General features: G+C 31.4%; 3 protein-coding genes and 1 pseudogene across 3 annotated transcripts; 2 read left to right on the top strand and 2 right to left on the bottom strand.

The window, feature by feature from the left end:
- Positions 1 to 448: 448 nt before the first annotated feature.
- On the top strand, positions 449 to 2,461 carry LOC107059092 (transcription factor TGA6-like). The gene is made up of 3 exons (XM_015305507.1): positions 449 to 793; positions 1,425 to 1,602; positions 2,250 to 2,461. Exons 1-3 carry the CDS (start codon positions 449 to 451, stop codon positions 2,459 to 2,461), a joined length of 735 nt encoding a protein of 244 aa, XP_015160993.1.
- Positions 2,462 to 3,891: 1,430 nt separating this feature from the next.
- Positions 3,892 to 5,639, top strand: LOC102588792 (CBL-interacting protein kinase 5-like; annotated as a pseudogene).
- Positions 5,640 to 5,934: 295 nt separating this feature from the next.
- Positions 5,935 to 11,937, bottom strand: LOC102588467 (probable LRR receptor-like serine/threonine-protein kinase At3g47570). The gene is made up of 3 exons (XM_015305511.1): positions 11,710 to 11,937; positions 6,465 to 8,460; positions 5,935 to 6,363 (listed from the first exon to the last, which is right to left on the bottom strand). The coding sequence occupies exons 2-3, from the start codon at positions 7,024 to 7,026 to the stop codon at positions 6,026 to 6,028; spliced, it is 900 nt and encodes a 299-aa protein (XP_015160997.1). The 5' UTR covers positions 7,027 to 8,460; positions 11,710 to 11,937; the 3' UTR covers positions 5,935 to 6,025.
- On the bottom strand, positions 7,358 to 11,965 carry LOC107057693 (putative receptor-like protein kinase At3g47110). The gene is made up of 2 exons (XM_015305506.1): positions 11,710 to 11,965; positions 7,358 to 8,460 (listed from the first exon to the last, which is right to left on the bottom strand). Exons 1-2 carry the CDS (start codon positions 11,963 to 11,965, stop codon positions 7,358 to 7,360), a joined length of 1,359 nt encoding a protein of 452 aa, XP_015160992.1.
- Positions 11,966 to 12,007: the final 42 nt, after the last annotated feature.

Genomic DNA, 12,007 nt, shown 5'->3' with positions numbered 1-12,007 from the left:
TAAAGTGAGAGGTGGTGTCTAACATTAAAAATTTATGAATTGTGATTTTTTCATTAAATTCATAACTTGTTTAATTATAAGCCACTAATTGAATTTATTCAAATTCATGAGCCATAAAAATAATTATTAATATTTTTATTGAGCTAGTCTCTGAGATGCGTTCACTAATCCCGATTTTGTGTGAACACGAAATAGGCTACAGATGAGTACAAAACTACGTCACATTGCATTCCCTAAATCACGAAATGTCCAAAATATACCTACTAACAAATGTACAAGACTTTTGGTGCGTCTCAAAAAAAAAAAACTTATTTAATTCACATCATATATTAAAAAAAAAAAATACATCAAAAAATTTCAATTCATAATATTGCTAGTGAGTTTCTTAAAAAACAAAAATGGCAAATTCAAGCTCTGATAGAAAAAAAGAAGAAAATTTATACGATTCATGGATGAACAATCAACAAGAAGAACTAAAAGAGCTTCAAAACGCCATCGTTTACGCTCGAAAAAAGAGCTTCAAAACGCCATCGTTTATGCTCGAAAAAACGAGCTAAACGATGACGAATTGAATGAGTTGCTAAGGAAAATGGTGAACAACTTCCAAGAATACGCGAACGGCCGTAGTCGACTCGCGAGAGTCGACGTATCGCCGTTCTTCGCCCCCACTTGGTGCACCCCTTTGGAAAATTCGGTCTTGTGGATAGGCGGGTGTAGGCCGTCTTCGTTTATACGGCTGATTTATGCGCTAAGTGGAATCGAAATCGAGTCTCATATCGCAGAATATCTACAGGTAGGATGTTAAATAAGCAGGTTGAGTTAAATTTGAATGTATTAACGGATTATTTGATCGGTGAAAAGTTTTTTAAGCTGAAATGAGCTTAAAATAAATTAATGATCTAAACAATAGATCATAGTTCAATCCGTCCAACTTTTACACATTTAATTTGTTGATTGTTATTTTATAAATTATTTAATTATTTAATAATTTTTTATTATGATTTTATATAATGTATTAAATAGGAAATGTCAAAGATCAATTTTTCCATCAATACCTTCTCAGTCGACGCGAGCTCGTCACACTAAGCTTGTTTATTGTGGTTTATATAAGTTCGTCGCAGCTGACCTTATGCGCTTTATATCTCCTATGATTTGTAGTTCATTGCACATGAGCAGATTTATTTGGTGCGTGTGGACTTAAAAGGACAACGACTGCGAGTTTGCTTTCTGAAAGAAAAAAGTCTTGTTTTTAATACTTTAATTAAGATTGTCATTTGTCAATGTGTGCTATATAACAAACTTTTAGATGAGTTGAGTAACAATAGATTGAGTTGATAAAGGGGAGGATCGTTATCCTGTCCAAATACAATCGAGTTAGACACAAGTTATATTTTTATGAACTAATTTTATGGACGTACACACAGGGTATGAAAATTGGAGACTTTGGTCAGCTTTCTGGTAAGCAAATTGCCATGATTGATAAGTTACAAAGACAAATTATTTTAGAAGAGAGAAAACTTTGTTCAAGGTTAGCTAGTTTGCAAGAAGATGTTGTTGATCAACCGTTTGCCATGGCGGCCAGAATTTACGATGCTGAAAGAGGTACGTAACGATGTTTGATTGAGCATGAAGTTTAATTTTTATTTTTTTAATTTCAATTTAGTATTATTTTTCCTTTTTTATCATATTAATCTTTGTCCATATATACATTTATTGGAAGAATGTAGTGGAGACAAATAATTAATTCTATTTTTATTTTTTAAAATGACAAATATTTTGAAAAAATTATATAATCATGATAAGTAAAGTGGCCCAGATCAGGGAGTATGCCATTCTTTTTTAAATAAATTAAAAAAGAAAGTATAACAAATAACGACAAATATTATAGTCTTATTATAAGCGTATATCATGAACACATTGTTACCTTTTCGCCCCTCATTTTGTCTTTGTTATTTAACAAGCATATTTTACTTTTTATAAAAGAAAATTATTTTATCCCATATTTTACTTTTTCTTTGTAATACTAAAAGCTTAGTCTTCAAATTGATAATGCATGAGATTATGAAATGATAAAAAATAATATAATCTAACTAGAAGTTATATTCATCAAAATAATATAATAGAATATAATAACATATTATGAAACAATATCCAATAACCATATGATCCAAACGAGTTATAATTATTTAAAAAATAAAATTATTTTTTTAAGAAAATATATTTTATTTACTTAATTATGTTTGCAACAGGTGAGAATGAAATCGAGCCCTTAAATAAACATGGTGAGGACATGTCAAATTTACTAGAAGAAGTTGATGAGTTGAGGATGAAGACACTAAAGGAGATATTGGGCATATTGACACCAATTCAAGGTGTGGAATACTTAGCAGCAGCAAAGAGAATAAGGCTATGTTTGCAACAATGGGGAAAGAAGAGGGAACACGAACATAATAGTAATTAATAAGCTAGAGATAACTATGCTATGGGATTATTAGTGTTGTTATTATATATGATAGTGATCAAAATCTATCCTTTTTTTCGAGTTTCATATTTTAGTTGTCAGCAGCTTTCTTTTTTCTAGATGAACTATCACGATCTAAGTATTAAAACACATCTAGTTAAGCAGATGGTGATAGTTCAGATAGGAAAAGAGAACATTTGATGATTGGTTGAAGCAATTTTGAGGTGTATTTTAATACATCGGTAGTGTAATTCACGTAGCAAAAGAAAAACAACTAATTAATTGTTAAAATGTGAAACTCAAAAAAAAAGAAGATGAAGATAATTTAAATGTGTGTTTGATCATTTAACTCAATAGAAAACACTATGTTATTATTATGCATGTTTGAATTTGTTGTACATATGCCAAATCTTTGGTTTGTTTCTTCTCTTCTTCTTATTACTCATCTGTTTTATTTTATTTTATGTGTTTTAGTTTGAATTTAATCAGATACGAAATTTTAAAAAAGTAAGAAAGATTTTTGAACTAGCATGAAATTTGAATTAGAAAAATTTAAAGAGAGAGGTGGATTATTTGTTTTTGTTAGGCAGGGGCAAAACTAGAATTCTAATTACGTACGAATTCAACAAAATTTAATAGTTTAACTCAAAAAAGTCTTTGTGTTAGAAATCCGCTTATTCAATATGTTGCTTTCTGTAGAGCTCAGAATTCATAAATTCTAAATTCACCTCTATCAAAGAGATAATACCAATTTCCACATTTTTTTTTACAATGAATATAAATATTGCACAAAGGATGACATGCATGCACTAATCAAGAAATGATCCCTTAATTAGTGACACATGTTTTTATAGCTGTCGAGATGTCATGACATGATTTAAAATTATAAGTTTCAAAAAATTATATTTTTCTTCTGAAAGATTGAAACTACGTACGTGCTCAATTAAATACTACTATATTAATCGAAACAGATAAAGTAACTTCTTATATATGGTTTAAAATACCAGTAATAAAACATATGAAAGAGTTATTCAACTTTCTAATCGGAAATAGTGTCATATAAAACGGAATGGATAGGATAGGATATAAATACAAATATATTTATATAAATATAAATATATATATATATATATATATAGACTTTTTCTATTTTTATTTATTAGTTATATATATATAGTAACTACCCAAAATCTTGATATCATAATTTAACCATCTTTCTTTTGTTTCCAAAAATAACCAATTTATAAACAACCTACCAATTCTTTAAATTCCATAATTTTTTCTCCATTCCATTGGATTCAATTTTTCCCAACACAAACACACCTCCTCTAACCCTGGCTAATTTCCCCCTATGATTAGCCAGGGGAAATCACCAGGCGAATACACGATGATTCACCCATAATTTCAATTTCTTCGTGCACTTGGATGCATCATCTATCCTCTTGCAGGATGATGAGCATGAAGAGCGCGAAAACAGAGAAAAAAGGGACAATTTTGATGCATAAGTATGAGATTGGTAAATTGTTAGGCCAAGGTACATTTGCCAAAGTTTATCATGCAAGGAACCTAAAAACAGGACAAACTGTAGCTGTTAAGGTAATTGACAAAGAAAAAGTCCTGAAAGTTGGCCTAATTGACCAAATCAAACGTGAAATTTCTGTTATGAGATTAATTAGACATTCAAATGTTGTTGAACTTTATGAAGTAATGGCTAGCAAAGCAAAAATTTATTTTGCAATGGAATATGTTAGAGGTGGTGAATTATTCAATAAGGTTGCTAAAGGGAGGCTTAGGGAATCAGCAGCGCGAAAGTACTTTCAACAATTAATCGCGTCTGTTGATTTCTGTCATAGTCGAGGGGTATATCATAGGGACTTGAAACCTGAAAACATACCTCTCGATGAAACTGGAAACCTAAAGGTTTCTGATTTTGGGTTGAGTGCCCTTTTCGATACGAAAAGACAAAATGGACTCCTCCACACGACGTGTGGAACTCCAGCATATGTTGCGCCAGAGGTCATAAATAAGAGAGGATATGATGGCGAAAAGGCGGATATTTGGTCATGTGGGGTGATTTTGTTTGTATTGTTATCTTCCATTTCATGACACAAATTTAATGGAAATGTATAAGAAAATTAGTAAAGGGATATTTAAATGCCCTGAATATTTTCCATATGAAGTGAAAAAACTACTTTCAAGAATTCTTGATCCAAATCCATTTTCAAGAATCACATTAGCTAAGCTAATGGACAATAATTGGTTCAAGAAAGGATTCAAACAAATTGATAAACCACTAGTTTTGGATCAAGAACATGACGATGATTCACCTCGTAGTGTTTTTGATATTGTGGATGATTTGGATGCAGAGTGTTCTTGAAGACACAAAGAACAGAGTTCATCAACAATAATGAAGCTTACTTGGTTGAGTGCTTTCGATATCATTTCTCTTTCTCCTGGTTTTGATCTCTCTAGCTTGTTCGAGAAAGATAAGAGTCATAGGTCGGATGCTAGATTCACGACACAAAAGTCTGCATCCACTATTGTCTCGAGGCTAGAGGAAGTAGCTTCAATGGGTAGTTTTAAGGTACGTATGACCCATACATAGTATAATATCGGTGAAAGATGTTCATCTGACCACCCTTGAGCCTATATGTGACTTTGCCTGTAGGTTCATCTCATCTAAAAGTTTAATCTGATCACCTTTAGCTTATGACCATCTTAGCTAAAAGTTTAGTATTATAGAATGAACAAACTTTATTTACTTTATTATGTCTTCAACAGGTGAAGAAAAAAGACGGGACGGTGAAAATGCAAGGAAGCAAAGAAGGGAGAAAAGGGCAATTAGCAATTGATGCAGAGATATTTGAGATTACTCCAGCTTTCCATGTTGTACAAGTGACAAAAAAATCAGGAGATACTGCAGAATACAGCCTTCATTAAAAGATATAGTTTGGACATGGCTGGGCAATGAGCAACAACAAGTGGAAAATCAAGAAATCAAGACTTAAGAGGTAAAGATATGAAAACAAAAACAAGTTGTGGGGGTAAAGTTTCCTCTGTGAGACCTACAGGTCACGATTTCGAGTTGTGGATTCAGTCATTGATGTTTACGTGGAGGTAGTTTGCCTGCATTACGATTTACAACCCTTGGATGAGAGCCTTCTCCATATCTCGTGCATCGAGCTATTTCTGTTTTTTTTAAATCATGTAGGCATTATAATCATAGCATTTTTTGTCATTGCTCTTTTTGTTTGTTGTCTTGATGTTATATGCCCTCTTGGTGTTTCCCATGTAAAACATTTACTATATTACTTGCCTATTTCTATTCATATAGATAATTCCTCTTAACAATTTACAAAAAGATCATTCTGCTTCAAGATTTTCAAGAGGATCGATTTAGTTTTAGTCATTCAATTTACTTGTTCTACCATTTTGCATTAAGAGGAAACAGTGACATTTATTGCAACCAAGTAGCATTTCTGAAAACAGAATCATGCACAAATCAAGTGCTAAAGCAAAACAGAAAAAGTGATCGATTTGAAACAAGAGATTCTGAGAAAATGCTCAGCATGCAAGAAGTTGAATCTTGATCTTCTGTAGCATCCCTACAACATCTTTCATGTTTGTCCTTCTTGCCGGAGATTCAGCACAGCAATCTAATGCAACTTTCATGATTGATGCAACAACATCAAGCTTCTTCTGTAAGTGATTATCCAATGGTGTTACCAAGTTGGCATCTACAACATCCATTACTGCCTCTGGGAGTGAATAACTCACCCATTGCTTCAAGTTAAGATCTCCCTCAAAATCACTAGGCTTTCTCCTGGTAAATGTTTCCAGCAACATAATCCCGTAACTATAGACATCACATTTTATTGACACCAATCCATCCAGTCCATACTCTACAGGCAAACAATTAATTTAAAGATATAATATACTTTCTTGATTGAAAAAAAAAAGACGAAAAATCAATGTTCAAATTAGCAAAAACAAAGAGCCGTACCTGGTGCAATATAACCAAATGTTGCTAAGGTTTTCGTGTATAAATCACTCTCATCTTCACCAAGCAGTTTTGAAATACCAAAGTCGCTTAGGTGGGCAACCATATCCTCATCCAGCAAGACATTACTAGGCTTTATATCACAATGAATCACGGGAGATGAGCATCCATGATGGAAATATTCCAATGCACATGCCACATTTGTCATAATACTTAGTCTCTGCCTGATGTCTAGGAAGTAGTTGTGTGAATACAAATACTTGTCAAGACTTCCATTAGGCATATACGCGAGCACCAAAGCCTTAAAATCAAGGTTGGAGCAACTGGTGATGACTTTCACAAGATTCCTATGGTGAAGGTTGCGCAAAACTTCACATTCTGTATCGAAACTCTTGAATGCTGCTTCCAGTTGCAGCTTGAACAGTTTAACTGCAATGGCAGTCCCACTTCTGAGAACGCCTTTGTAAACACAGCCAAAACTTCCAGAACCAATCAGATTACTCTCGCTAAGCGAATCAGTTGCTTGGAGCAGTTCATAGTAAGAAATTCTTTCTGTTGTTGCCATAGACAATGAATCAGCTTGTTGAGGAGCTCTTTTACCTCTTCTATACCTTATCCATAGGAACAGAAAAGGCGATAGGAACTAATACAAGTGCTATTCCTAGCAAAAGAAATAGAACTAGCAATATCTTTTTCCTATTTGATCTATGCGTTGATGAAGTGGGGCATGGTGGGACATTAAACCTTGACAAACCACACAATGCTTCATTGTTGATGAAAAATTGACTCGAGAGGTTCTTGAAAGGACCCCTCGAGGGTATTTCACCGCGCAACTTGTTGAATGAAACATTGAAATAATCGAGGTATTGTAGTTTCTCCAAAGACATGGGAATGATTCATGATATATTATTATGAGAAATGTCTAGGAATTCCAAACCTACCATGTTGCTCATTGAGTCAGGTATAGATCCTTGCAACTTGTTGTGTCTCAAAGAAAGGTGCGCCAAATTTTGTAATCCCTCAATTTGTCTAGGAATTCTATTTGAGAATTGATTCATCGACAGATCCATCCCTGTCACAGCCTTTAGATTTCCAATTTCTGTAGGTAAAGAATCAACCATGTTGTTCGACGATAAGTCAAGAACCACTAAATCTTTAAGATTCCCTAAGCTAGTTGGTATATTGGAACTCAATTTATTAGAACCCATATGTATCTGTCTAAGAGAAGTGATGTTCCCTAAACAATTAGGAAGAGATCCTGAAAGTTGGTTTTGACCCAAGTAAATATATCCCAAATGCTGCAATTTACATATATGATCTCCAATAAATCCTGTAAGTTTGTTGTACGCAAAAAACATGCCCTGAAGGTTTCTCAAGTTGTGAATTGATGTAGGAATTGATCCAATCAAGTTATTATCAGAAAGTTGAAGGTCTAATAAGCTGCTTAAGTTTCCAACTTCATTTGGAATCTTGCCTCTGATGTTGCAATCACTGGCATAAAACTTTACAAGAGATTTGGAGAAGTTCCTTACGGAGACTGGAAGCATGGCATTTAGAGGGTTGGAAGATAGAGAAAGAGTTGTTAATCTTGTGCAATTGGTTAAGGAAGTGAGGAAGCTTAAAAATGAATCACTGGTTAAATTGTTTCCCCACAAGTTTAGGAAGTTTAGATGAGTCAAATATCCAAGAGAATTGGGAATCAAGCCACTGAGTTTGTTTTGTGAAAGCTCTAGATTAGTAAGCTTTGAACAATTGGAGATAGAATGAGGAATAGTCCCAACAAGATTGGTTAAGCGACCCATATAAAGCTGTTCAATGTTGGGTAAGGTAGAACCTATGTTTGGTGGTAGAGTTCCTGATAGATTATTGCCTGAAAGACCAATTATTCTCAGTCGTGATATGTTGAAGATCTCCATTGGAAGTGAACCACTAAAACTATTAAACTCAACATCAAATACCTCCAACTCAACCAGATTTCTTATCTCCTTGGGTATTTCACCTAGCAACACATTAAGAAAATATGAGTTTAACCAAGAGCTAGCTAGTTCAATACAGATTGCTATATATCACTTTGAATGTAAACCTATTTTTGTCAAGACGTAAAAATTGCATCTTAGTTAAGTTGCCAATTTCCCGTGGTAAGGATCCCTTGAGATTGTTCTCCCTTAGTAAAACGATTTGCAACGATGAAATATTAAATATGGAGATCGGGATAGAGCCGGTTATCTGGTTTCTCTCCATGCCTAATTCCACCAAATTAGCAAGATTTTCGATTTCTTGTGGAATTATCCCTGCATTTATTTTATTGTGTAATAAAAAAGATTAATTATATACAATAGTACTAGAATTTATCATATATATATATATATTTTTTTTTTTTTTGATATAGTTTCTTATGATTTTGTTTTTCTATTGGAATATCTTGTGTCTTACATGAAGAAATTAGTGATATACAATTCATATTCTACTATATTTCTTAATTATTAATGAAATTCATAATGAAAGATTAATCAATTAATTTGATATGCCACTCTCAATAGAGTGCTTTACTTTAGTATAAATATATTTTCGAGATTATTATTTATTAGTAGAGAGAGGAATAACTAAAAAAAGAATCCATACCCTAAAATAAAAGGGGCCACCAAATTGGAGATAAAGGATGGATCATAGTATTTGATTTTGAAGCTGTATTTTTATTTAACTTTTCATTTATATTGTATAATCTATTGACCTTATTAGTCTATTATTTATTTGTGGAAATATTCATTCCTCAAATTGACCATATATCTAGAATAAGTCTTTTGAAAAGTTTGTGTTGCTCAATTTATATTAATTATTCAAAGAGAAATTTTATGAAAAAAGAGTATTATTCTTTTCTCTTCATAAATCATATGTACAGTACTTCTCTAAGGTTAAAAAGAAGATGTATATGTGATATAATAATAAAAATAATTGACATAATAATTATAGTGATGACTGCAAGTGTGTTTCTTAATATATCAAGTGTTTATATCATTTGCATATGTACCAAATTGATGAGGTCTTTTAGAACTTATAAATTGTATGCATCAAACGTCTATTTACTGTGATGAGAAGCTATTTATCGTTGATGTAAAATTTTAACTATGGTTGGAATATTGTCAAACTCCAATCTCCAGATTATTGGTTGGACCCATAAATAGTTAAGTAGTAATTGTCCAAATTAGAATGTCTACTTTTGCCTTAGAGATATTATTTTATTTAAGAGAATGTGATATTCTTCTGCCTAATTATTGAATGTTAATTATTACTCATACCCATAATTTTTAAAAATTGAAAGTTGAATATGAAAGAATCATTTCTCCACTATTATGTAAAAACACTTTCGGAATTAAAATTTCAATATGCTTTTTAAAAATCAATTTACAAAGATTGATGTTATCATAGGAAGAAAATTGCACAATTCAACATGAGAAGAAACGAGAATGAGAAACTTCAAATGAAGGATAACAAAAAATGCTCGAGTATATCATCTATTCAATGTTCTTCTTCATAGTATATTTTTTTATTATTTAGTGAATAAAATATAAATTGTAAAACTACTATTGTTAATTTCAGCATTTCCTATTTTATAACTCAACTTTTTAGTATAAAGAAATTTTATAGTAAGGGACAAACGTGCAACATGTACCTGAAAACTAGTAATATTTATAAAAATGGAATTCCTATGCTTGAAAGAGCAGGAGCAAGAAGATGGAAACTGGTTCATTGCCTTCACTTCTATTGAAATTGTCCAAGAAAATATACAGTGGTTAAATTGGTTCTTTGATTTTCCTCCTCCAAATCAAAGAAAAATAGTGTGCTTTCTTGAATTAAATACACTCTCTTATTTATACACATACAATGAGATTAGATGTTGACTTAAATTTTTTCCTTTTTCTATTATCATTTTTCTTGACAGTCTTAAATTTTTTATTTCTTGTGTAGCCAGAGAATCTAGCATTTCGATAATAGTAATGAATACCTAGTTTACAAATTCAAGAAATTGGGACATAATATCTACTCCTTTAACAAGTATGTATACAGTCTGACAAAAATTATGTTCATGTGGATGAATATATAATTTTAAATTTATAAGTGAGGATTTTATACTGGCTACAAATTTTATATAGTAATAGGGGACAAACGTGCGTTGCACGTTCCCAAAACTAGTATAATACTAAAAGTGGGAAGAATCTAAGTCAAAAGTTGAATTACAAAAATATCCTTTAAGTATTAATTTATTTTCTTGAATTTTTTTTTTAAAAAAAATCATTCAATATTTATTTCGGGATTCAATGAATTTTGACTGTTCGTATTATGGTAATTAATACTCCTATTTCCAAAACTTACAATTCAATACACATTATTAAATTGCAAGTTATTATTAGCAAGAAAGAACCAACAATCTTTACATCTTCCACGTAGTAATAGTGATGATTTTTCATAATCATAGTTACTATGAATTTTTTAATAATTAATCATAGTGATTTTTCATTACACATTTAAAATATTTGAATTCTTTTACATATTTTATCCTTAGACTACAGATTTATTTCAACATTACATTTAAATGTTATAAATTGTATAATAAATTAAATAGTAAATAGTAAATCATCATATTAATATACATAAATTAACACAAACTCATTATTATGTAATGTATGTAACACCCACTAATTATATTCATTATGTTTTTTACTCTCATCTCTCATCGATAATCTCAAATGGACTAATATCATATTTATGACAAACTCTTTGTGTTCCTTAATGCTATCCTATAAATAGTGACACTTGACACAATAATGTACCCACTTAAACCAATTAAAAAAAAACATGAGAAAATCTCTATGCTCTCTTCTCTTGTCTCTTTTTATTTGTTTAGTTTAACCTTTATATTTCTTGTCTGTTGTTATTGTACAACTTTCTATTGTTGTGTTGTTATTATTATTGAGAATTTACCATGATTTTTTGCTTTGTATACATTAGCTTATCATGTGGTATTTTAGTATCCTCATTTGAATATTGAATTTGTGCAATAGTTAGTTATTTTTACTTTATGCACTTTTAGTCAATTTTATAGTTAAAAGTATAATTTTTTAATTAGGAAGCTACATGTAGTTCCTATCGAAAAATGATGAATTTTGCAATACAAAATTTATATGAAGTATTTTGGGATAAACGTGCAAAGCACGTTCCCAGATCTTCTAGTAAGATAAAACATATATACCTGTGAAATGGTTATATCCGATATACAATTTCTGCAAGTTACTCAATCTTCCAATTTCACTATGTATTGGTCCATCAAACTCATTTTCGGATAGAGACAATATTTGAAGTTGTGAACAATTTGACAAGCTTGTAGGCATATGACCATCAAGCTTGTTTCTGGATAAATTAAGCTCTTTGAGTATTGGGAGATCATTGCATAAACCATTGGGAAGATCTCCTGATAATCTATTATCTGAAAATGAAATGACTTCCATTCTAGATGTAACATCCGACAATTTAAAAATGAATATGAAGAA

Source organism: Solanum tuberosum, unplaced genomic scaffold (genome assembly GCF_000226075.1).
Source record: "Solanum tuberosum cultivar DM 1-3 516 R44 unplaced genomic scaffold, SolTub_3.0 scf00814, whole genome shotgun sequence".
Taxonomy (NCBI): Eukaryota; Viridiplantae; Streptophyta; class Magnoliopsida; order Solanales; family Solanaceae; genus Solanum; species Solanum tuberosum.
Note: the sequence above shows the minus strand (reverse complement) of the source record. Positions and strands in the feature narration are given on the sequence as shown.